This window comes from Anser cygnoides, chromosome 3 (assembly GCF_040182565.1).
Source record: "Anser cygnoides isolate HZ-2024a breed goose chromosome 3, Taihu_goose_T2T_genome, whole genome shotgun sequence".
NCBI classification, from domain to species: domain Eukaryota; kingdom Metazoa; phylum Chordata; class Aves; order Anseriformes; family Anatidae; genus Anser; species Anser cygnoides.
The window spans coordinates 24,061,879-24,086,471 of record NC_089875.1 but is presented as its reverse complement, the minus strand read 5'-3'; the positions used below and the strand labels follow the sequence as shown (position 1 = coordinate 24,086,471).

The 24,593-nt window shown below is 41.9% G+C and overlaps 1 protein-coding gene and 1 long non-coding RNA gene across 4 annotated transcripts; one reads left to right on the top strand and one right to left on the bottom strand.

Moving 5' to 3' along the window:
* The first annotated feature begins 3,137 nt into the window (after positions 1 to 3,137).
* On the top strand, positions 3,138 to 21,984 carry TLR5 (toll like receptor 5). Of its 3 annotated transcripts, XM_048057681.2 has the most exons (4): positions 10,830 to 10,911; positions 11,617 to 11,687; positions 15,467 to 15,566; positions 18,815 to 21,984. In XM_048057681.2, the coding sequence occupies exons 2-4, from the start codon at positions 11,657 to 11,659 to the stop codon at positions 21,399 to 21,401; spliced, it is 2,718 nt and encodes a 905-aa protein (XP_047913638.2). In that variant the 5' UTR covers positions 10,830 to 10,911; positions 11,617 to 11,656; the 3' UTR covers positions 21,402 to 21,984. The 3 variants fall into 3 exon arrangements, with proteins under 3 accessions (XP_047913639.2, XP_047913638.2, XP_013029406.3); XM_048057682.2 differs by lacking the exons at positions 10,830 to 10,911; positions 11,617 to 11,687 and adding an exon at positions 3,138 to 3,277; XM_013173952.3 differs by lacking the exon at positions 10,830 to 10,911 and having other exon boundaries at positions 11,034 to 11,687.
* LOC125182038 (uncharacterized) lies at positions 6,629 to 10,955 on the bottom strand. Its single transcript, XR_007160932.2, has 2 exons — positions 10,549 to 10,955; positions 6,629 to 10,186 (listed from the first exon to the last, which is right to left on the bottom strand). It is a non-coding gene; the product is annotated as an uncharacterized lncRNA (long non-coding RNA).
* Positions 21,985 to 24,593: the final 2,609 nt, after the last annotated feature.

Genomic DNA, 24,593 nt, shown 5'->3' with positions numbered 1-24,593 from the left:
CCTATTAATTCCATGGCAGCACATGCTGTTAGTCTGCCTTGTTTGGTGCTCTAGTGTTAATGACTGTGCAATCAGTTATTTCTTTTGTTAACCATGGATCCCTGTTGTTGATAATTCAGGGTTAATTGCTTACTATAAAGTTTGGCAGAATCATTTAGCTTAGCTTAGCCTGATCATTGATAAAGACTATAAATATCTGCAGTCTATCACTGATATAGATGTTACTGAAGTTTTGTATAATTGGCTTTTATGAAAGTGCTGCAGCAAAAATGAGGGTTAGCTCAACTACCAAAGTCAGCTGTCTATTGTTTTTTGTACAACCACTTCAGCAACTTAACAGGTTCACTTTCATCGACATTTATGTCACAGCAAGTTTATAGCTTAGATACAGCTCCAGGAGTGCTGAAGCCCAGCACTCAGGACATTGTGGCAGCTATAAAGAGCAAGACATTTTAGCTGAGCTTATGTTATGCTGACCTGTCACAAATGCATCTTACTGGAGATAGACATACCTACTAAAAGACTTATATGATAATGTTCTCTCCGTTTCCTGGAAAAAGTGGGGGAAGAATCACCAAGTGGAGTAGGTCTAAAGCCACACCTGTAATGATGTCTCTCCAGTTAGCTGACTGTCCCAGCAGTCTGCTATTCCCTAAAATTTTGAATGTAGGAGCTGCTGCAGACAGAAGTCTCTGTATATACACACTGCTGTCAACTTCCAGTGAAATGGATGGGAACTGGGACTAATGCGCCCATTTCAGCAACAAGTGCTTTCTGAACATGCACTGAGGAGTCCCAGCATCTTGATTCCCAAAAGCAGAAGGAAGGCCATGTGCTCCCATCCAAGGGAAGCTGGGGTTTAGCATTACACACCTATAGAGCAAAACCAGATGCCAGATTCTCCACCCAGCTCTCTGATTTCACTTGTGTTAAAAGTGGAATTTCGTGTGAATTCCGACCCTGTGTGCTTATTGGCGGAGTGCACTGGGCATGAACCTGTGGAGAACACTATTTGCAGTGAATTGAGGCTGACTGGGTGCATCACACTCTGCATTTATTTAAGCCTTCACAGCATAGTGCCATGCAACAGGTCAATGAGAGTCTTCAGCAGCAGTAGGCACCGACAGTTGTTCAGCAGGAAGGGACAGTTTCATTAAACCATTCCAGACCCCGAGGTTCCAGGTGATTTCAATGAAAGCAAGACCATTATCCTCTGAGACACCTTTTAAATTCAGCACAGTGCTGTCTTCATCTCCAGAAGCCATGTTCTAAATATACCTAATATCTTTGTAAGAAATTATGAGTGAGAAAGTGATTAATTGTTCTGTGACCTTCAGTTTCTTCATCTAGACTGTATCACCAAACCATATTTTATGTCACTAGGAGACAGCAGATGTAAATCAAATATCTGCCTGCTCTAGAATATCTAACAGGAGAGAAAATTACTTCCATCTATTAACACAGACAGATTTTTCATGAGAAGATTTTTCTGCCTCCCAAACCCAGTTTTAAAATGAAACTTTATACTCATAGGTCTGCCTGTTGATTTCCAGCACAAGGAGCATTGCCACAGTTAGCAGCTTTGGCAAGAACAACCACCTGTCACTCTGTTTCACCTTATAATTTTTTTGTTGTTTGTGTTTCTTCGTGTTTTTTTTTCTACAATATAACTTTAAAACTGTAAACTGTTTGAAAAAAAAAAAAAAGAAGAAGAAAAAAACAAGATAAATGTAGATTTTAAATATCTTAGGCAGGAAAAGTCATGACTATCCTTTCTCAAGAAATTAAATGATACCTTTAAAAAGCAGAGTCTCGCCCTAAAAGACTGAATAAGCAGTAAGTAGAAAGGGACATTTTTTTCCAATAATGAGGTATGTAGAGAGAAAAGGCAATGGGACTTGGGTCTCTGGCAGCAGCAGTGCATGCAGTAAACATCTGCACACACTGTAGCCACTCGTGTGTGTGGCACAGGAGAGCTGGGAGGCTGTTACTCTTGCATGTAATGGGGAGAGAGTGATGCAACCCCAAGTCAGCCTGGTACATTTACAGTTTGTGGTAGAATGGGTATCCCCATGCAGTAGTGTTTCATAATTTCTTTTCCTTTTTTTTTTGGCCTGTTATATTTTTTTTTTATCAGTAGCATACTATCAGATCATTGTATCGGCATATTCTTCAGTTCCAGCTGTAGGAGGTAGTATTGTCAACACTGATGCCAAAGAGAGTGCCATTGAAAACTAAATGAATCAAGCAGATTAAAAATAAGAAAATAAAAAAAAACAAGTTTAGAATTAGGTTTGTGGTCATGTTGACCCTGCATATTCATTTTTCTGTTCAGAGTAATCATACCTTTGGAAAATAGGAAGACCACAATAGGGCAGACAAATCTCATGTTCAAAATTAGGAATGTGAGAAACACCTCAATAATTTTCTCAGACAGGGTCTTCTGTGCAGCTATTTTATTCACGATTACAATGGCAGGCTTCCTGCAAGCAGAAGCACCCAGCAAAAGTATATCATAACCTTATATTTCCTATTACCCAACAATTGATTCCTCCCATCTCCTCACTGGCTAAGTACGGGTTCACAAACTATTCAACGCTTATTATGATACCATATACATACAATTTTGTTTGACCAACCGTTAATTTCTCCTTTTCCTTTTTTTTTTTTTCCCTTCTTCTCTCGTGACTAGAGGGCCTGTGACTTTTTGTTTTGACTGATTTTGCACTGCTCATCCTGTTTTTCTTAGCTATCGTCCTTATTTTGGGACAGTGGGACCTTCCCCTTATCTGCTTAACATACTCCCCACTGCTATGCCACTGTTATGCCTGCACAATCACTTCTGAATATGCAAGGTTAGTGGAATTTTCCACTGCAAAAACAATCTACTGCAAAAACACAATTTTGTTTCGCACAGGAACCTGGAAGAAAAAACCACAACTGTGTTGAAATCTCAAAGCTTAATTCAAGATGTGTTCATAAGCGCTTTTGCTGGAAAGAAGAAACAGCCTCAGCCATGCAATTACATACTTAAGCTCAGCGGAAAAGATTTGTTTACTGAATGCGAAAGGCATACATCCCAGGCCACTGTTCAGAAAGAGTCATGCGTAATAATCACAAACTGCAACACAACAGTTCGAAGACCTTTGACATTTGATTAGTATTTTTCTGTTTTGCAGAGTGAAGAGAGTGGTTTGGACTTTAAAAGGAAAATGAGCTAAAGCTTAAGTTAGTGGGGCCGCAGAGAAAGAAATGAAGAACAAGTCTGTGGAGAGCAGTAAGTATATGCTGAAAACGTACAGGGGAATTGATGCCAAGCAGATTGTGATAGATTTTAAATTCCAAATGTAGACGGACTGACACATGGGGACACCAAACACAGCTGTTCCTATGTGATTCCAAGGAGAAGGTAGGAAATGCAAAAAGCACACAATTTTTGATAACCGCTAAACCCTCTACTTGACCATTACTCCTTAGTGTGGTCATGGAGAACTATAGGCTCTGATTTTATGCTGCGATAGCCCGTCTGTACTGGGCCTTAACCCACACAATTCCATCAATGCGAAGACCCTGAAACGGGAAAGTTTCAGTAGTCTTTTTCAGCTTAAAAAGAAAGGGGTGAGGTCTGAGGTGACATTATGCAGATGACCGGGCCCACCCCACTCCACCTTCTCACCAGCGTTCTTCTGCCTGCTGCCTCTCCTGACTCAGCCTGGCCTGCTGCAGCAGCCTACCCCAGGGGATGGTGCGACAGCCGTGCAGGCACATCAGCCAGGAAAAACAATAGCACCGCAAGGGTGGCAAGGCACAAAATTTATCTCAAATGTACAAAGTAAAGGGAAATAAATAAATAAATAAATAAACAAACAATCAAACAACAAAACAGCAACCCGTGGGGTTACTTAAAATGGCAAGGTATTTTCAGACAAACATGATTTCTCAGGTGACAGTTGCTTCATAAGCAGTGAGTCAGAGCCTCTGCTCAGCCTCTGTAGCATCCATCATTTCCTTAGGCAGCACTTTCCATGGCAGGAACAGGTGTAGATAAGAGCAATATTTTAGGGCCTTTGCTGATAGCACAAAATGAGCAGAAACTGCTGCCACATCAAAACAGATAGGAAAAATCCAAGAAAAGGCCATACAAATGTGAAAAACATTTCATATCAAACAGAGTGGACTCTCAGGTGTGGATGAAGTCAGAAGCGATGGGACATCTGCTGAGGTACCTCCCATTCTAACACCTTTCTCCAGTTATTCCTGTCCAAGAACCTCCTGTCAGCATAAAAACAGCTTGGTTAAAACAGGCACCACGTGAGGAGGAATGAAGGGAAGAAAAACTGCTATGTTTTTCTTTCCTGGCAGGTAAGACCCCTGACAATGCCATTATCTGCTGTTGGACAGGAAGCTGGTGGCAGGTCACTCTCCAGACAGGGCTGTGGTGTTACCACGGCAGGTCCTGCTACCTGCACATCTTCACACTCTATACATTTCTTAACATAGAGGGCAACACGCCCACCCTTCCTTCCCTGCCTGACTCTCCTGTAAAGCTTGTAACCCTCTATTCCAATGTTCCAGCTGTGTGATTCGTCCCACCACATTTCCATGATAGCAATTAGATCCTAATTTTTCTAGTTGCACCGTGACTTCCAATTCCTCCTGCTCGTTTCCCCTGTTGCATGCAGGGGAAACCAACATAGAGGCACTTCAGCTGGGCTACGGGCAGCATCACCTTTTTCGAGGAGTCCTTCCTAATTCCTATGGGATGATTCACAGGTGTTTCCCTGCTGTTTTTTTTAAAGTATTGGCATTCAGGTGTACTTTTGAATCACTTACAGGTATATTCCCTTCCTCCACCAAGTTTAAAGGCCTGCTAATGAGCAAACCAGCTTGCTGCCCAAAATGTCCTTGTCCTCCTTCTTGAATCTACGTGGATCACTTCCTGTTGATTCTTAGTAGAAGTGTGAGCTACTATCAAGACTTCAGATTATTTTTCTGATGCCTGCAGACATCATTCCATGTAAAAAAATGCTTTGACCCTTTTATCTAAGATATGATGTACTTTGCTAAAAACCACTTTGAAGATCCTAGAAAGGATAGTGTTCCTGAAAGTGTAAAAAGTGATTTGCTGTGCTTTTTCTGATGCTCTCCTCAGCCCTTGTGTTTTTGAATGGCACATCATGACGTGGCAATTCAGCTGTCATTTTTACATTTGGAAAAGCAGTCGGAATGGAGCAATGCAACCATCCCAGTTGAATATGCTGAAGTTAAATGATAGATGTCTTGAGTGCAAGAGGATTCACATGGCTTTCTCGGAGGTGCCGACTTTTAAATCCTAGTTACATGCAGAAACTTGGCATATTGTCATCATGTGCAATTTTCAATTTCATGGGACATTTCTTTTGGTGTTAGCAGTGGATTTTGTTTTACCTTTATATTCTCTTTTTGTTAACACTGCAGGAATTACTTTTTGGGTCTCTCATCTTAGCAGCTGTTTTACCTGATACTGCGTGCACTGTGTGATTCCTGGGGCATTTCTGTAGGTAGAGACCAGAGTTTGCATGAGCATGTGCATATGTACACTCACATACAAACGCTGGATAATTCAGTGTTGGAAAGCCATCACAGACCAATTTAGTACAGTCACAAAGACTGAAAGGTATTTAGATTATTAGATTAATATAAAAACAGCTTTCAGGTCAGCTTTTATATTATGTATTTATTTATTTTTTTATTGCAGAAAAGAGGGAACAGGATAATGGCTGGCAGGCGTTGCCTGAATGAAGGTCTCCTACTCTGCATGGCCAGAGGTGGAAGTTACAGCTACATCTGTCTGGCCTGGCAGCTGTGCTCAAAACAGGGATGTGCCCTGTACAGCTGCGGAGGTCAGACAGTGTGGGCTGTATAGTCTGCAGGCTAGATACTACAGCTTTAAGCATGGGAGCACATTTTACCTCTTACAATCTATACAGACCTTTGAGAGAATCAGGTGGCAGAATCATTTTCAAATCACTGTCCTTTTCCACATTTTTGTGCTATTTTTCAGAATTCAAAGCACAGTAAGCACAGCTCTGAGCTGTTTTACCAAGATCTGACCACACTAATTTAAAAAGACAAAACTTTGGTCTGCTTCCACTTTTCAACATGTGTTAAAATGAAAATATCAGATTTTTTAAGCTGAAGTGTAATATGTTGAATTATTATAATGTTGAGACTGGTGGAGCACTTTCATAAATTGATCAAACCTTGCTGATCTTTCCTTTTTCTTCTTTGCTTATATTAACATAGTCATACTTGTGATTGAACTCAGTGGTAGCCAAGGCTGTAAAGGCACATAAATGCAAAAACCTGCCACTCTGAAGTCTTCAGTCTCACTGAGAATGGAGCTCACCAACATCAGATCAAAATTAGTGATACCTAAAAAGCACTTGGAGAGGCTCATTTTGGATCCTTCTGTATGCACAAATGGAGCATAATTATCTTTCTACATGTAGAAATGTATCTTGTCTTATTCTATCCATTCTGTGGACAAACTTTTCAGTTCACTGCTTTGATAAAAGCTTTCTAAAACACTTTAATAATTCCCCAAATACTCAAAACAGCCCACGCTTTGGCTTTTTTTTAAAAAAAAAAAAAACAAAGAAAAAGAAAAACTGGAGCTTTACTAAGATCACAGATTTGGCTGTTTGTTGTGAAATCCAGGTGGGAGAAAAAAAAAAAACAATTCTTGGTATTTAACATGATAATTCTAACTGAGACTCATAAGGTAAAGAGACTTAATCTAATTATCTATGCAAGGTATGTAAATGTGAGTCTCCAGAAATAATGACTTTATTACAGTGTTGATCTTGTGTGGGTGGAAGCCTGCTTTAGAAGAAACCTGTGGGAAATGATCATGTATTTCACCTGCATATTATACGTTAGAGGAGAGCCCAGAGGTACAATAAGAAATACATTTGATAAGAGTCTTACATATAAGAAATCACTAATTTAATGCATTAATCACTGGAGTACAATTATAGATCTTAATTTAGAAGGCATTAGTCATTCACCATACATAACCTTCTGTGGCTCTTAGAATTTTATTACCTGAGTTCATTACAATTGGCAAATGTCGTTTGCATTACCGGCACACAGAAGGGCCACATTTTTTCAGTATTAGATCCACTCCATTAAATTCAAGGGAGAACACCTCTGGATCTTACTTCAGTAAAGATTAAAACACAGTTGCTCTTTAGGATGGCTTATAAAGATTGTACATTATTAATATATTTTATTAGCATGTTGAAACTGGAGTAGTATACACTGGAAATGTTACAAGCACAACCACAGAAGACATCATAGTTGGTAATAAACCATAACAATAAACAGCCTATTGACCTGTTGAAGTCTTTACCAAAATATGAAACAAACGTCTATTTGTCACAAAATCTGTTAAAGCTTTTATTGGATTTCATAAATGAACTTTCATACAAGATATTTTCTTGAAATTACTTATGTCCTTAAAATTGAGTATCTCGGTACTTACGGTCAAGAAGTTGCAACTGTCTAGGACACAGTGAAATTTTGTAAGTAATTACTTATATTTTTGTGGTGTTATCATGTGCACAGTGGAGAGAACATCTTTTCTTTTTACGTCTTTCCTAATCTGTTATGGTGCCAATGGGATCTCAGTCAGAGAGTTTAGAAGTGTCTGACTTGAGCTCAGCAGAACTGCAGGCAGTGGCATTTGCACGTAAGCCTGCCTACTAGGTATCTAGCTCACCAAGTGTATGTGACTTGCAAAAGACAAAGGAGGAGCTGGAAACGTATCTCTACATAGACACAGCGGCAGAAAGACAATTTTTGTTTTAGCTTCAATCATTTCGTGCAATTGTCTGAACAACGCGACATGGTTGTGTAGGTGTTCCTTTTGTCAACAAAACACAACACCTTCATCTGTATCATTTGGAATTACATTCCTCTGTGGAAGAAGGCATTTAAAGTTGTCAGCACAGTGCTATGGAAAATACGATGTGTGTTTGGGGGAGTATGAGAAAGTAACAGGCTGCTTTAACAGACAACTTAGCTATTTCTTTACTCTCTGAGTTACACAGGCATACGAGCTGAATATATTGGCATCTTTTATCGTCTTGTGATAAACGTCGCGTGATTTACACATTTTAAACTCAGAGGTTTTTAATAATTGAATCAAAAGGATTTAATCCAGAAGCAAGATTTCACTTGTAATAATAGTCTGTGAGCATAGTTCAGTGATAAATCAAAGTCAATGCATCAACCTAAAAATGTCCTAGGTTGGATTTTCAACCAAAACTTGGCAAGAGCTTTCACAAAGTAAATTCCTCTAAATTTGTGACTACTTATTAGCAGGAACTGACTGTACAACAAACAGCACTGAATACTATGCCATTATGTGAGAAGCTTCTGTGCTGAAATGTACAAAATATAATAAATAAAAGGTGCTCAAAGACTAAAGCCATGAAAAGACAGCACTCCTGCTTACCTGTTACCTCACACACTTTTGCAAGTTTTTATTCATAATCTGAAAATGGCTCAACGGGCACCCAAACTTTCTGGGTTCTAGGCCTTAATTCAGTAACTTTAACATAAAATACCTCAGCTTTTTAAGCATATGGATGAATAGTTAGAGGCCTGAGTTGACAGCACACAGAAGAAAAACTACTTGTTTCCCACCCGTCCAAGCTACAGCAAGGGAATGATAAGCGAAGTATCCACACAAGAAACAGGGTGAGGTATGTGCAAACATGACTAAATCCCGTCGCTGGGTCTTACTGTCACCACCTGCAAAGAAGTGCTGTGGTGGCAGGCTGGGTAGACATGAGACTTAACTACATCCTTACTGCCTTTTCCTATTAATTACGGCTTAGATCAGTACTGAAAATACACAGAACTTCAGGCACCCAGTTCCGTCTATACAATTACAAGAAAGAAAAGCAGGACTGAACAGAAAATTAGCATTATGTGTTTTGGCATAAATATCTCAACCATTTCCTCACACTGGAAATTTGCACAAAACAGACACTTTTTTAATATCCCATGTCATCTGACAGAATTTCATAGGACTTTTCCTAAACTGATTTATTTGGCTTTGTCTGATTCCCTGTGTTTCATTTAAATTATTCCAAGTTTAGCAAAATTACTTATCTCCAGATACACAGGCCCTGTTTTCAGTGGCCTTTGAGCTATTGCTTCAGTGCCTGGGTGTGTTGCAGTCTCTCGCCTGATTTAACAAGTAGAATAGATCACAGGCAACCAAAGAGCTGCACTGATACGATTAAAATACGTACATGTGTTATTACTTATAAGTACCTAATACAAAAGTGACATAAATATTAGAAATAAAGAGTAAAAAACAAAATAAATAAAAAAAAAAGAGCAGCAAGAAGACAGGCACTTTGGTGTCATTTCTGGCCCAATAAATTCCACATAAAGCAGAACAGCTTTGTCTGTACAGAGTGAGAACTTCCTATCTAGATATCCTATGAGCTGATCTGGTGGGACATCATGGCACATCAGGGACAGAAGCAGCGTTCAGATCCTAGTAGGAGAAGAGAGGCTCTGGAAGGAGTGAGCTAGCCATGGAGTGTAGGTGTAGGAGAGGAGTGCTACAACTTGCTGGAAGCTGTGAGTATAGGCTGTCTTAGGCATTCGTCTCCAAAACAGGTTTAGAGTTGTGCAACCCCCAACAGAGGTGAGACTCGTTTTATTTAACAGGTGAATATTAAGGCATGACCCTTGGTTCTGCATTTCCAACTATCCAGATTAGGTCATGCTTTGGTTAACACGACGTAATTTGTATATCCACTGTTTTAGGAACCTATTTCTCCCATGCAATGCAACTAAATCCCCAGCTCACAGCTGTGGGTATGGCCAGGCAGCAGTGTGCTAAAAAGTTAGTTGGCTTGGCCAGTGCAAAACCTAAGAAACAGGCACTTTTACAAACAGCATCAATTTCCAGATGTCTTTAAGTGGAAAATAAAAACTTAAATTACTATGTACCTATATAGTAATAAAAATGCCTTCTCTTTTTTAGACCTCTTTTCATTCCTGTAGTTTAGATTCCTCTTCAGGAATTACTGTAACGGGCAAATAAATCAGCTCAGCCACAGAACTGTCCTTCAATCCCAACTTCTTCTGTAGGCACAAGCGGACTGCTTTGTGTAAGGCACTGAGGGAAACAGAACAGAACGACCGTCAGAAATAGGCTAAGATCGTGAGCAGAGGGTCAGCGGCTTGCAGCAGGCTTTGGTTAGAGGCAGCGCACACCCCGGGGCAAGCAGCGCTGGAGGTAAGAGACGGGGATGTGGCGGTCTTTCCGCCGGCAGAAGATCGGCTGGAACAGCTCAGGCACCAAGCAGCTGACAAACGCGCTTTTTTTAGTTGTTTAGGCTGAGGCGAGGTGTCGGGATCACCTCACACGCGTTAAATCGCTTCTTTGGAAGAAGCCGGGTGAAGCTGGACCCCCTTCTCGGCACCTAGCGGCCGCTCCCAGGCAGCCAGTCAGGGCTCCCCCGCTTCGAGCCATCGCACCTGCCGGCGGTTAACCCCTGCCGACTCCTCCTGCGTGCCTTTCTCCTTTCCTTCGGCTTCCGTCGCCGCGCCACGCCGCCCACCACCCCGCCGACAGCCCGGGCCCCCGCTGCTTCCCTGCCGCTGGAGCTGGGCACGGCCGGCCCCGGGCTGCGGGCTCCCGGCTCCGCACCGGGCTCTCCCGGCCCGTGCCGGGGGCCGGCCGCTCTGCTCGCCCCTACCCGCAGCCACCCCGCGGGGCTGGGAAACGCGGCCGGGAGCGGCCGTGCCCGGGGAGGTGCGGCCCCGAGCCGGGGCCCGCGGGGTTTCCGTTAACGGCCGGGGCCGGCGGGCGGGTGGCGGGGCCGGGCCGGGCCGCTGGAGGTGAGCGGGGGCGGCGGCGTGGCGCGGGTGGCCCGGGGCCGCTCGCTGAGGGAGCCGCAGCCGCGGGCAGGTGGGCGCCGGGCCGGGCCGGGCCGGGCGCTGAGCGCCGCTTCTGCAGAGCTCACGGGGAGCTCCGTCCCCCAGCGGTGCGGGGAGGCGGGCGGCGCTGGGCAGTCGGCATCCCCTTCGGCTCCGCTGCGCGAGAGCTTTGATGCAGGCGTCCTTCTGGCTGTGGCTGTCCGAAATGCGGCAGCGGCTGCCGTGACTGGTTTTAAAACGCGGTGGTCAGCCGTCACTGTACGCTTTTAACTCCGTGGCTTATTGCTGGGAGCGTTCGGCCAGGGCATGAGAGAGTTCACTCAGCTCTGTCCTCTGCCTGGGGACACGGGCCTTCCCTCCTCCTGACTGGCAACAGGCTTTCTGCCATTCTTCGGCTTCTTTCTGAAGCTATGTCGCCGTGCAAGAACTTCTAGAAGCTGATTGGGACAGTAAGAGCCAGGAACTAGGTTCCACGTAACAGGAGGGGCAAGAAGGGCCTCCAGGCTGTTCCCTCGGGATGCCCTCTGGGTGAGCATGTGTGCAGCCAGGCTGCGGAAAAGGTGCTCAGAGCAGGTCTCTTCCCCCACCTTCCCTTGGCCCCTGTGCAGAGCATCCCCCCCTATTAGGCAGAAAGTCTTTAATGAATCCTGGATGTTATTCACTGAGGTGAAAGAGCAGTAACAGAAGAGGAGGAGAGTGCCTCCGGATGAAAATAGCCAGTGTTGCGCAGTTAACAGGTAGGTATTTGTAATACGGAAAGGTTTGGTGTTGCGGGGTACTGGAGGCTTCCTCAATGCAGTAACTGTGTCAGGCAGTCTCGCTGCTCTTCTACCTCGTTTGCTTGCTGTGTCTCCTTTGCACAACAGGTTCTGCAGCATAAACTTATGTCACCTGCACTCGTGAGCGCAATTTCCACGTTTTTGCTCCTCCACCGATGAGTTGGAGCTGACTCAGATTTATTCTAATCTAAGACCTATTGCAAAGAAATTCAGAAGGTATCATTTCAACATCTCAGTTCCAGGAAGGAGTGGAGGAGGTTTTTAACTTCACTTAAATGCTGGCCAGACTGGTTGTCTGTTTCTCAATACATTTATGGTTCTTTTGTCACTGGCCATTTGCAGCTTGTTATCTTTTGCTTGCTTTTTTAAAAACGTACTTGCGAAAGCAAACATCTTTGTTATCTGTTATCAACACCTGTCTCCACACTCTTCTAAAAATTCCTTAATAAATACTCTGCCCAGATTGGGTCCCAGGAGTGAAAGAGTGGCTACTGTGCCATTTCCCTTCCAAGTAGCCATTTAGTCATGTTTGCTGACTTCAGCTACTTACTGCTGTTTTATGCTTGGCCACGATTTCATTGTCAAGACAGTGCTGCCTGGCTTTATAAAAAGATTAGTTTGGTAGTTAAGGCTATACCAAATTCTGCTTGTGACCCTAGGAGTTAGTCTGAATGCTGCTCCTCCATTTGCTGCCCCTTCCCCAAGGTTTTCTGTCAATTCTCTGAAAGCTGACCTCCTGTAAGCTTGACAGTGCAACCTCCAATTCAGCTGTCATTCCTGATAGTTACTTCCTATGATCTCTTTGATCTTTTCCAGGTGAGAGTTTTAAATTTGGCTGCTTCTAATTATCCTGCAAGCACAAAAAAAAAAAAAAAAAAAAAAAAAAAAAAGGCCCTTTTGTCCCTGAGCTAAATCCTCTATGTGAAAAACACAGCCCAAAACAATAGCTACGTTTCTTGGTTTCTCAAGGGAAATGCTGCTTCGCTGGAGTGGCTTCTAGTCTAGACCAGGCAGCTATCACATCTTAACTTTCAAAGAAAAAGAAGTCAAGATGGATTCAGGGTATGAGGTAAGAATTCTTGAGCACAAGTACTTTGTGCAAGACAGCAAGTGTCCCTGCTGGGAAGCAACCATAGCAGTGAGTTGAAAGAACAGGAATTTTTACTGTCCTCACTGAAGCCTTGAGAAATTCATTTCTTTACAACCTGGAAGAGCGTAAGAAACCTTGCTGGTCCTCTTTTCAAGCCTATTTGAGGCTCTCTCTGCCTTCATCATCCCCCAACAGACACAGTGACAGAGCAGCCTGGGCTGCCTGGGGTTGACAGATGGACCAGTGCCCAGCACTGGGTCCCTTCGCTGCAATAACCACCCAGCTGGCTGCTCAAGCACAGAAAAGCAGGCTGCCTCTGTTCAGGAGGGAGACACTCGAAACGGTTCCAGGAGCTGGAGTCTGGGGCTACAGCACCCCCTCTCCCATCTGTCTGGTTTGCTCCTGTCCCCCAGAGAAATGGACCACAGAATACTTTAGTCTATATATTCATTTTTTTTCCCTGCCCTTCTGGAAACCACATCGTTTTAAAGAACTGTAATAACAGAAGAATAGAGGAATCACACTCTCTGAAGTGTGCATGCCTGCATCTCATCATATAATCTGAGGGGATATCAAAATGAATCTAAATGATGAACAGGATCTAGATAATTACATCCAATATGTAGCTCCTGATTAGCCAAACCAGTGGCTGTTTTTTATGGTCCTTCTGCTCTGCCTGATCGCATAATGCCTTCTTGCCTTAGGACCCCACCCGTGAAAAGAACTGTCTCAGTACTCACCTGCCCTATAATATGCTCTCTGATTTTAAGTTGGAAAATGCTGTATTTGAGTTTAGCGTCCTAGCAGCTTAAGGGAGAGGCTCAGGGGCTTCAAAGGGGCGCATTCATTAATCATCTAATGAATGATTTTTTTTTAGGTTGTAATTGACTAGACAGGTCCCATATGTACGGTTTGTTTACATTGCACGTTTTTTATAAGCACAAATGCGTATATTGGGATGGCTTAGAGCCTGGACAAAAGCTTGGAGGGTTGTTTTTTTTTTTTTTGGTTTTGTTTCAGTAGGTAGATTTGATCTAATGGGATAACAGCAGCAATACATGCTTTCACAATAGCAGCTGTCTATCTGGCCAATCTAAGAACAAAGGCTTACTGGTTGTGATGTATTTTTTAAGATCTCTATTACGGCCTAGGTAAATATTGTAAACAAACTCCTTGTCAGCAGGTTTACCGTGAGATTAAAAGAAAGAGGGTGCTCTTTGAAGGTCTTTTTTTTTTTCCTAAGAAATTTTACCAAGTTACAGATAGTCCTTCACAGTCAGTGTGTATAACCAGTCTCTTAGAAAGATGTCCATAAGTGTCACCATGAGTGAAGAAAATCATGTAAGAATATTAGATAAGGATATTTAACTTGTTCAGCACTTCTCCAAGAAGTAGAAATGACTCTCTTCTCTGTGGAATTGTGACATGACTGTGGATACAGAGGTATAACAGAATAGGGAGGCTCTTTCATTTGTATGGCAGGAAGGGACCCAGGAACTGAAGAATGAGATTGAGAAAAGCAAATTTTTCTATTCATATGAACTTAACAGGATTTAGGCAGCCAAGTCCCCCAAAATCTGATCCAAAAGGCCCTTCCTTCAGCTAGTCAACCTACACAGCACCACCACGTCCTGCTGCTGCTCCCGGTATGTGCAGCCATTGCACAGGTGCACCTCAGGTTGAGGAGCCTTGCACAGCAGTTACAGACCCTCTGGAGGCCGATGTGAAAAGGCAACAGCTTTACATCCTTGGGGGAGCCTGCACGGAGCACTTTGTTGGTACCTTTATTATATATACACAACACTCACCTGTGACCCAGTGGCCTACAGAAAATGGCCTAGATGTTTTTGTGAAAGTTAGCATGAGCAAACAATTCGCATCCTTTGTGTGTGTGTGTGTGTGCAGATAAATAAAAATTTACTAGCTTTACCTCTGTCTAGTCTTTACCTGCTGACCACATCCCACACACCTCAATTACAAGTATTCTTGATCACAAGACTTCATCTGTATGGAATTATTTCAATCAGTCTGGTCTTGTGGTGGGCAACACAATTCCTCTGACTGAGTCGTCATCTAGGGAAATTCTCCATAGGAGGATATCATGGTCACTGCAATGAGTTACTGAAATAAATCTTAAACTCTTTAAAGCTTGTTGTTAATTGTATCAAACTGTTCTTCTCTAGAGCCTGTCCAGTTAGCCAGCACCTCTGATGTTTTGTTCCCCAAAAGCTGTGGCTGAAAATTCAGAACTATTTAGGTCAGCTGATTATTTTCATGAGTACAAAAGTGCATATCAGTTGAGCTGGCTTGTGCTGGTTCATATTTGACCTAGGTTATGTGGCGGAAACAGGAGGTGCTGCTGAGGAGAGTAAGCATGCCACTAAAAGCTGTGCAAAACCACTTCTGAGACTGAAATTTTCCTTTTCAATCACTTTTTAAATAGCAAGTGAACATTCTCAGCCATCAGGAAGGAGAAAAATAGGGTACGTAACCCATTCTTTGTTTATGTGGACTCAGTGCATTTTTGCTGGGGACATGGAAGGGGAAATGGCAAGTGCTTTGCAACTCTCCATGGAATAGCTGTTATTCTAACTTTTTCCTGACTTGTGTACATAAAAAAGGTGACAGTCTTAGTTCCTCTTTTCAGCTATACTTCAGGCCTTGCTCGCTGACAGCTTCTGTCGATGTCCTAAGGTGTACACAGCTGTGCTGAGAAGGACAGGCAGCACTACAACATCCACTCTCAGGTACTGTCAATCCCCTTCCTTTTTTGTTGTGCTAGTGAAAGTTTCTAGGTGATTTAAAACCATGTTAACAAAAATTAGTTTAAAAAAAAAAAGAAGGTAGTGCAATGGTATAGATCAGTTCCAGACTACTCTAAGCAGCTGAATCTGCCTTCGCTGATCCAGATGCACACTTCCTAGGGAGTCCAAGCCAAAAACTACAATATTTGCATTCTGTGTGCATTTGCTTGCTGCTTTTAGATCTAGGTTGAATATTTACCTTGCGTTGTAAAAGTTCTTTCCATTGCTTAGAAACTTACCTGCTAAGGACTTTCCACCCCAAAAGCATTTGCTGTGTTTTTCCTCCTCTTCCTCCTGCTACTTTTCTCTTTCCCTTTGCTGCTTACCCTTTCTGACATCAATGAAGTAGAATGAAACAAAACCCCACATGCAGAGCTCTCATTCTCTAAACTTCATTGCTCCATTTTTCAATAACAAATTAAGCATTTATACAATCCTTCATCTCCAAGCACATGCATGTAACTGAACGGGATGGTGGTCATTTTGTAGGAAAAACATTCTTCCCAGAAGGTTATAGGTACTAATGTACCTATATTATTGCTACTGATGTACCTAATAGTGAAGGGTTGTACAAAGTACTAGATAGGGAGATTCTATTACATTAAAAATCTTTGTCTTCACAAGCACAGTAACAGGCATTACACTGCTAGCATCCTGCTCTTGCTCATGAAGAGCCAAGATCTGTGGGAAAAGGTAGTAGCTTTTGCAGAAAACATTGAGGGAGGAAACAGTTTACAAATGAAACCTTCCTTGCCACCAAACCTGAGCTGAGGTGGAGTATAAGGACTGTTAAGAGATTGATAAGAGATTTTAAACTTACAATAATATAGAGAAGCAGATAAAATGTAAAAGCAGAGGTGGTTAAAAATATTTTACCTTTTTTTTTTTTTTCTGATAGTAAAAATCGAGGTACATTTTTTAATTTAAAAATAATAAACAATGTTTTCTCATAGCTCCACTCTAAACATTTTGAGCTTTTTCTTGTGGTAAGTTGGTATACATTTATATTAAATGTTGACTTCCAAAGTACTTTCTATGTGTCACCAGTTTTGCTAGTGTTATGACTTTGCCAAAACTTAAAAAAAAAAACAAACAGCTATATCATTTGAGCAAATACCTGGAATGGAATTTAAACATCTGTAAAATAATGATCTGCTTGCTATATGTTTAGCTGTGTCTTTTTTTAATAACCTACAATATCTTGTAGTAACTTAAATATTATATAGGTGGCTATTTATAATTTCCCCATTTCAACAGTGCATGTTAAGTTAAAAAAAGAGGGTAAAAAATATAATTATTTTGTAGTATTATGGATAATTCCCCATAGATGCAGTTAAAATCTCTTAAAAGAATCTTGATACTTATTGCCTGCAATTTGCTTTTATTTGGAGCAAATCCTAAACACTTTACTAAGACAAAATGTGAATGAAATTTGAATGCCAGAACTTTGGAATTTAGCACTCTATCCTGTATTCATCATCTCTTTCACATTCAAGAACAAGGTCTTGACCCAAACCATGAAACTGTCTTAAAAGCTGACAAGATAAAAACGTGAAATACAAATTTGTAGGGTGTGTATTTCCCACTTGAAATTTGAGCCCTTAAGGTGGAAATTTACAGACTCATCTTAGTAATCACAATGGTCAGATACTTGCAGGTTCAGATTTGAGTATAACCTGATGACTTCGAGAACATCAACAAAAAATGTTAGGTTCTGTGAGACAGTGTCAAAGTTAATGAGATTTCATTGTACTATTATAACCTTGTAATTCTTATTTGAGGAGTCTATAAAAATGTCTAGGTCTTTCCTTTGGTATATGAAATGTGAATATCAGACTGGTTTCTACTGACATACTTCCTCATTTCCTAGAAGTCCGTGCACTTTGTATGACAGCAACAAGCATAAGATGTTTTTAGTTCAAGTCCTAAATTCTGCATAGCATTCTGTACTTGTGCTTTAAAGAATCAGTGTGCTTAAATCATAATAATTAACAGGATTTACCTCTTTTCAATTACTGGGTCAAAGCCAAACTCTCTTTCCTCTCTGAAATAGATTTACCATGTAGCTGTTAGATAGTCATCAGGGGATTTGCTTGCACAAGGACTCACATTTACCAGTTTTTAAGTAGATTTTTGCTGGAAGTCAGAAAAAATCTTACATTGGGTTGTCAGTCAGTAAATAATTTCAAATAATGCTGTTTAAACAGGAGAGGCAGATGGTTGCAACCTTAGCTAACATTGTTTTTTTTTAACTACAGTACATAAACAACTATTTTAGTGCTAATAATTTGCTTTATTTTGTAACATGCTCAATGAAAAAGACTTTCCTTGCTTTGAAGAGATTTATGTCTGAGAGAGACAGGCCGACAGATGGTATAACGCATGGAAAATCCAGTGTGTGAATAAATTAATAAATGTATTCATCATTGGGTTGCATAAATTATGTTATGTACCTTTTTGCAATAACAGCAATTTACAGTTCAGCAAGTGTAGTTTTTCACATCTTGCAGCACTGTTTTCAGGCTGCCACATTTTTCTTTTTCTTCACTGTTAGCCTTGCACCTGCCTGTTCTAAAACTATTTTACCACTCTTTCAAGAACATTTTCACATTGCAGGGTTAATCTGAGAGTCACAGAGCCCTAAATGATGTTCCCCTTTTAAAAATTCATCTATGGCTGTTAGGCACTACGGTGTTACAGCAACCTACATTCCAGATAGCGTCGTTGTCCTCACAAGGAGAGAGCTGAGGGAGAGGGCAGCACTGGCCTGCCCTGTTCTGATGACTGGATGACGGCATTTATACTTTAGTAATCCAAACTGTTTAAACCTGTTTGGATCACCAATTACGGAACTAAGCTAATATACCAGTGTTGTCACTTCCATGATGCAAATTAAATAGCTAGACCAAGATATCGGTCACTTAACTATTGGGGTTTTGATGCTGACCTTAAGATGCAGATCAGGAGAATTACTTTTCATATCAGAGGTGCTCACGTCTGTTTAGGATCCATTTTCTGAGACTATCAGATGATGCTTATTAGACTTCAGAGAAAGGATAAATCCAAATCACTAGTAATTTTTAGCATGACATTAGTCTTCTATTCTACAACTGTTAAAAAGCTGCTGTACAACTTACTGCAGATAGTCAGTAGCAGAATTAATGCTTACTATTTTCACTTCTTTCATACAGATTCATGATGTTACATCAACAGCTAGTACTTGTTTTTGGAATATCACTAGCTAGAGATATATTTGCATCTAGAAGCTGTTATTCAGAAGCCCAAGTCGCCGTGTATTATTCCTGCAACCTCACAGGTATTCCACCTGTGCCAAAGAATACCGTGAAGCTTTTGCTAAGTTTCAACTATATCAGACAAGTGACTGCAACTTCATTTCCACTGCTGGAGCATTTGTGGTTGTTGGAAATTGGAACACAACGTGTCTTTCCTGTTAACATAGGAAAAGAAGCTTTCAGGAACCTGCCAAAACTTCGTGTCTTAGACTTAGGATACAATAGGGTTCTTCAGCTGGATCTTGATGCTTTTGTGGGCTTGACAAGTCTGACTGCACTCCGGCTGTTTCAGAACAACCTTGGAGATTCCATCCTGGAGGAGCGTTACTTTCAAGATTTGAGCTCATTAGAAGACTTGGATCTTTCAGGGAACCAAATCACAAAACTTCAGCCTCATTCCTTATTCTATAATCTAACAGTCTTGAAAAGTGTGAACCTGAAATTCAATGCCATATCCAACCTGTGTGAAAGCAATCTTACCAGCTTCCAAGGAAAACACTTTTCATTTTTTAGCCTCAGTTATACTAGTTTATATAAGACTGATGAAACGGTCTGGGCCAAATGCCCAAATCTTTTCAGAAATATTACATTTAACTTACTGGACATTAGTCAAAATGGCTGGAGCACACAGAAAGTCCGGTATTTCTGTACAGCCATTAATGGGACTCCAATCGATACTTTAAATTTTAGCTTTCATACAATGGGCTCAGGATTTGGATTCAATAACTTAAAAAATCCAGATGAGGATACATTTACAGGGCTAGCAAGAAGTGATCTTCATGTGCTTGATATTTCCAATGGTTACATTTTCTCTCTCAATTCATTAATCTTCAAAAGCCTTGGTAATCTGGAATCACTAAACCTTTCCAGAAACAAGGTGAATCAAATCCAAAGGCAAGCATTTTTTGGCTTGGGAAAACTAAGAACTCTCAATCTCTCAAGTAATCTTTTAGGTGAGTTGTATGATTATACTTTTGAGGGGCTACACAGTGTAACGTACATTGATTTGCAGCAAAACCATATTGGGATGATTGGTCAAAAATCATTCAGTAAATTAGTAAATCTGAAAATAATCAATCTCGGAGACAACGCCATTAAAAAACTCCCTTCCTTTCCGCATCTGACGTATGCCTTTTTAGGTGACAATAAGTTAACGTCTGTAGCTGGCACAGAAATAGCTGCAACGTATCTTGAATTAGAGAGAAATTGGTTGGCAGATCTGGGTGAACTGTATACTCTTTTCCGAGTTCCAGGTGTACAGTATATCTTATTAAAACAGAATCGCATCTCTTATTGTGAGGAAACTGTTACTGCTATAGAAAACAATCAGTTAATTTTTATGGATCTAGGAGAAAACATGTTACAGCTTGTGTGGGAGAGAGACTCATGTCTGGATGTGTTCAGGCCACTGTCCAAACTTCAGGTTCTACTTCTGAACAACAACTACCTTAGTGCTCTTCCGCAGGGAATTTTTAGAGGCCTAATATCTCTACAAGGACTTAATCTGGCTTCCAACCTCTTGTCTCATCTCTCTCCTGGGATTTTTCCACAAAGCCTAAGATACCTAAACTTGTCTAGAAACCAGCTTTTTTCCCCTGAGCCTGAAATCTTTATGTCTTTGAGTATTCTGGATATATCACATAACAACTATGTCTGCGATTGTACTTTACAGAGCCTAACAGAGTGGCTAAATGAAACCAATGTGACTCTAGCTGGCTCACAGTCTGACAGGTACTGTGTGTACCCACCTACATTGGCAGGGGAACCACTGTCATTTCTGACATATAATTGCAATGAAGATGAACTCCAGCAGACACTCAGATTCTCAGTATTCATCTTCACGTCCATCACCCTTGTAATGTTTTTAATGGCAGCCATCATTTTTACTCGCTGTCGGGGGATTTGTTTTGTCTGGTATAAAACTATCACAAAAAAAATGATAGACAGCCATCCACCAGCAGCAGATACAAGTGAATACAAGTATGACGCATATTTGTGCTACAGCAAAAATGATTTTGAATGGGTCCAGAATTCTTTGCTAAAGCACCTGGATTCACAGTATTTTGATAAAAACAGATTTACCTTGTGCTTTGAGGAACGAGATTTCTTGCCTGGGGAAGAACATATCAACAATATTCGTGATGCCATTTGGAACAGCAGAAAAACAATTTGCATTGTGACCAGACAGTTTCTCAAAGATGGGTGGTGTGTGGAAGCCTTTAATTTTGCCCAGAGCAGGTACTTTAGTGATCTGAAAGATGTCCTCATTATGGTAGTAGTTGGGTCACTTTCTCAGTATCAACTGATGAAGCACAAACCAATTCGAATCTATTTACAAAGGAGTCAATATCTGCGATGGCCTGAAGATTATCAAGATATAGAATGGTTTTTAAATAACCTTTCTTGCCAAATTCTGAAGGAAAAAAAAGTGCAAAGGAATGTCGATGGTATAGAGCTGCAGACTGTAGCGACACTCTCACATTGACAGTGTATGGGTTGCTGGCTTTCCAGATACCCTCTTTCTAGCTGTGCCATGGCAGGAAGAAACAGAAGCTTTGCTTCATTCTTCCATGAAGAAGCAGGTAGAAACATAACTTTCAGTTTTAATCCTACTAAACATAGAAACAACTTGAAAGCAACCAGCAAATGCAAGGAAGTGAAATTATTTTATGGACTATGGCACCCATTTTCAGAAGAATTAATGAATCACAAATGCCTCACATTTCTCACATTTTGGATGCTTAGTTTCAAACAACTTAATTCTACTTACAGAGTGCTACATACTTACAGGTCTGTTTCAGTGAGAGGAGGAAGGGAAGAAGCCCATTCTTTTTTTTTTTTTTTCCTAAAAAAAGAGTCCATTGTACCGTATATGACCCACATATGTTTTCATGTATAACCTAATGTGATCATTGGTTCGTTGATTACTTGCTCCTGCGCTTTCTCAACTCTGTAAGTTTTCATGTCCTGTTTCAAAGTAGCATTAGTGCTTTACACCTTTATGCTTTAAATTGGTGTTACACGGATATTATTTATTTGTTCTCTATTAAATTATCCACAGCTTCTCAACTGCAATGTACAACTTTTGAATTTCATTCATCCCCTTCCCCTCCACAACTTCTCTGTTTGGTGGTAAAACTACAGTCATTGGGCTACTTCATTTGCTGCCGTTTCAGTCTGGCAATTTCTCAGTTGAGCTGCCTCCAGCCCTGCAGAGAGAAATGAGCATCCCCTACAGATCTGAAGCAAGCCTGGAAAACCAAACAAACCATCTTGAAAAACAAACAAGAAACTACCTCAGCAGCCACGGGGGCTGTACACCAGTGATATGGCCGATAGCACAGTATCTGCTAGACAGATTTCACATTCTGTGGGTGGAAAATGAAGATAACTTTTGTGTGTCATTTGGGTTTTTCTGTGTACGTCCTGTGTCCTGATCAAATCTAAGATTTTTTTTTTTCTGGTTCTATTGAAATATTTTTTCTGGAATCATAATTGTCTATTTACTCTCTAAATATTTTATCACTGTTTTGCTCAGGTGTGCATCTTCAGGGGCTTGCTCGGGGTCATTTTAATAAAAGTCTGACCTGTCACTAACGTGCTTTAACCTCGGCAAGCAGCTGAAGTACCCCACAGCCACTCGCTCTGTCTCCCCAGGTGGGTTGGGGATGAGAATCGGAAAGGTAAAAGTGTGAGACTCGTGGGTTGAAACAAAGCCCCCTGGTAAAGCAAAAGCCACACACACAAGCAAAGCAAAACAAAACAAGAATTCATTTGCTACTTCCTATCAGCAGGCAGGTGTTCAGCCACTTCCAGGAAGTGGGCTCATCACGCCTGACAGTTTCTTGGGAAAACAAATGCCATCACTCCAAATGTCCCCTTCTTACTCCTTCTTTACCCCAGCTTCTGTTGCTGAACATAACATCATTACTGGTGAGCCTCACCTCTGTGCCTGGCAAGATCATGGAAAAGATCCTCCTGGAAGCAGTGTCAAGGCACGTGCAAGACAAAGAGGTGATCTGAGACAGCCAGCGTGGCTTCACCAAGGACAAATCATGCCTGATCAATCTGGTGGCTTTCCATAACGGAGTGACTGCATCAGTTGACAAGGGAAGACCAACTGATGTCATCTACCTGGACTTCTGTAAAGCCTTTGACATGGTCCCACATGACATCCTGGTCTCCAAATTGGAGGGAGATGGATTTGATGGGTGGACCATTCAGTGGACAAGGAGTTGGCTTGAGGGTTGCACCCAGAGAGTGGTGGTCGATGGCTCTATGTCCAGGTGGAGGTCGGTGGCAAGTGGTGTCCCACAGGGGTCTGTCTGGGGACTGGTACTGTTCAATAGATCGTGGGATCGAGTGCAGCAAATTTGCAGATGACACCAAGCTGAGTGGTGCAGTTGATACCAGAGAAGGAAGGGATGTCATCCAAAGGGACCTGGATAAGCTTGAGGATTGGGCCCATGTGAACCATGTGAGGTTAAACAGGTCCAAGTGCAAGGTGCTGCACTTGGACTTGTTTAACCTCGTGTGGTTCACATGGGGTTGGGGCAATCCCAGACATGAGCACAGACTGGGAGAAGAAGTCACTGAGAGCAGCCCTGCAGAGAAGGACTCGGGGGTTCTGGTGGATGAAAAGCTTGACATGAGCCAGCAGTGCGAGCTTGCAGCCCAGAAATTCATGCCAGCTGCATCCTGAGCTGCACCAACGGAGGAGCGGCCAGAAGGTTGAGGGAGGTGATTGTGCCCCTCTGCCCCGCCCTTGTGGGGCCCCACCTGTAGTGCTGCATGCAGGTCTGGGGCCTGCAGCGCAAGCAGGATGTGGGGCTGTTAAAGGAGGATCCAGAGGAGGGCCACAAAGATGGTCAGAGGGCTGGAGCACCTCTCCTATGAGGTGCTAAGGCTGAGAGAGCTGGGGGTGTTCAGCCTACAGAAGAGAAGGCTCCGGGGTGACCTCATCGTGACCTTTCAGTACTTAAAGGGGGTTTATAAAAAAGATGGAGAGTGACTCTTAGCTCAAACAGATAATGACAGGACAAGGGGGAATGGTTCTAAATTAAAAGAGGGGAGATTTCGATTAGATATTAGGAAGAAATTCTATACTCAGAGGGTGGTGAGGCACTGGCACAGGTTGCCCAGAGAAGCTGTGGATGCCCCATCCCTGGAGGTGTTCAAGGCCAGGCTGGATGGGGCTTTGGGCAGCCTGGTCTAGTGGGTGGCATCCCTGCCCATGGCAGGGGGTTGGAACTGGATGATCGTTGAGGTCCCTTCCAGCCCAAGCTATTCTGTGATTCTACGATCATATGGTATGGGATATGTCTTTGGCCAGTTTGGGCCAGCTGTCCTGGCTGCATGCCCTCCTGGCTCCCTGTGTACCCCCAGCCTCCTCACTGACAGGGCAGCAGGAGAAGTAGAAAAGTTCTCGGCTCAGTGCAAGCACTGCTCTGCAACAACTAAAAACATCAGTGTGTTATAACCACTGTTTTCATCAAAAATCGAAAGCACAGCATCATACAAGCCTCTTCAAAGAAAATTAACTCTATCCAAGCCACAACAATGACAATCGTGCACTGTTATAAAACCTGCACCCATTTTTTTTTTTATTGTGACACAATCTTTGAAGGTATTGTTCGTCTGATTTTATACATGTATTCAATAAAGGCTTACCAAAATA

What these genes read in the sequence shown, in the direction of transcription:
- TLR5 (XM_048057681.2), top strand. Translation starts at nt 11,657, where the DNA reads ATGAAAATAGCCAGTGTTGCGCAGTTAACAG. An exon ending in CAGTGTTGCGCAGTTAACAG is followed by an intron (nt 11,688 to 15,466) that starts GTAGGTATTTGT and finishes TCCTCTTTTCAG; the next exon opens with CTATACTTCAGGCCTTGCTC. An exon ending in ACTACAACATCCACTCTCAG is followed by an intron (nt 15,567 to 18,814) that starts GTACTGTCAATC and finishes TCTTTCATACAG; the next exon opens with ATTCATGATGTTACATCAAC.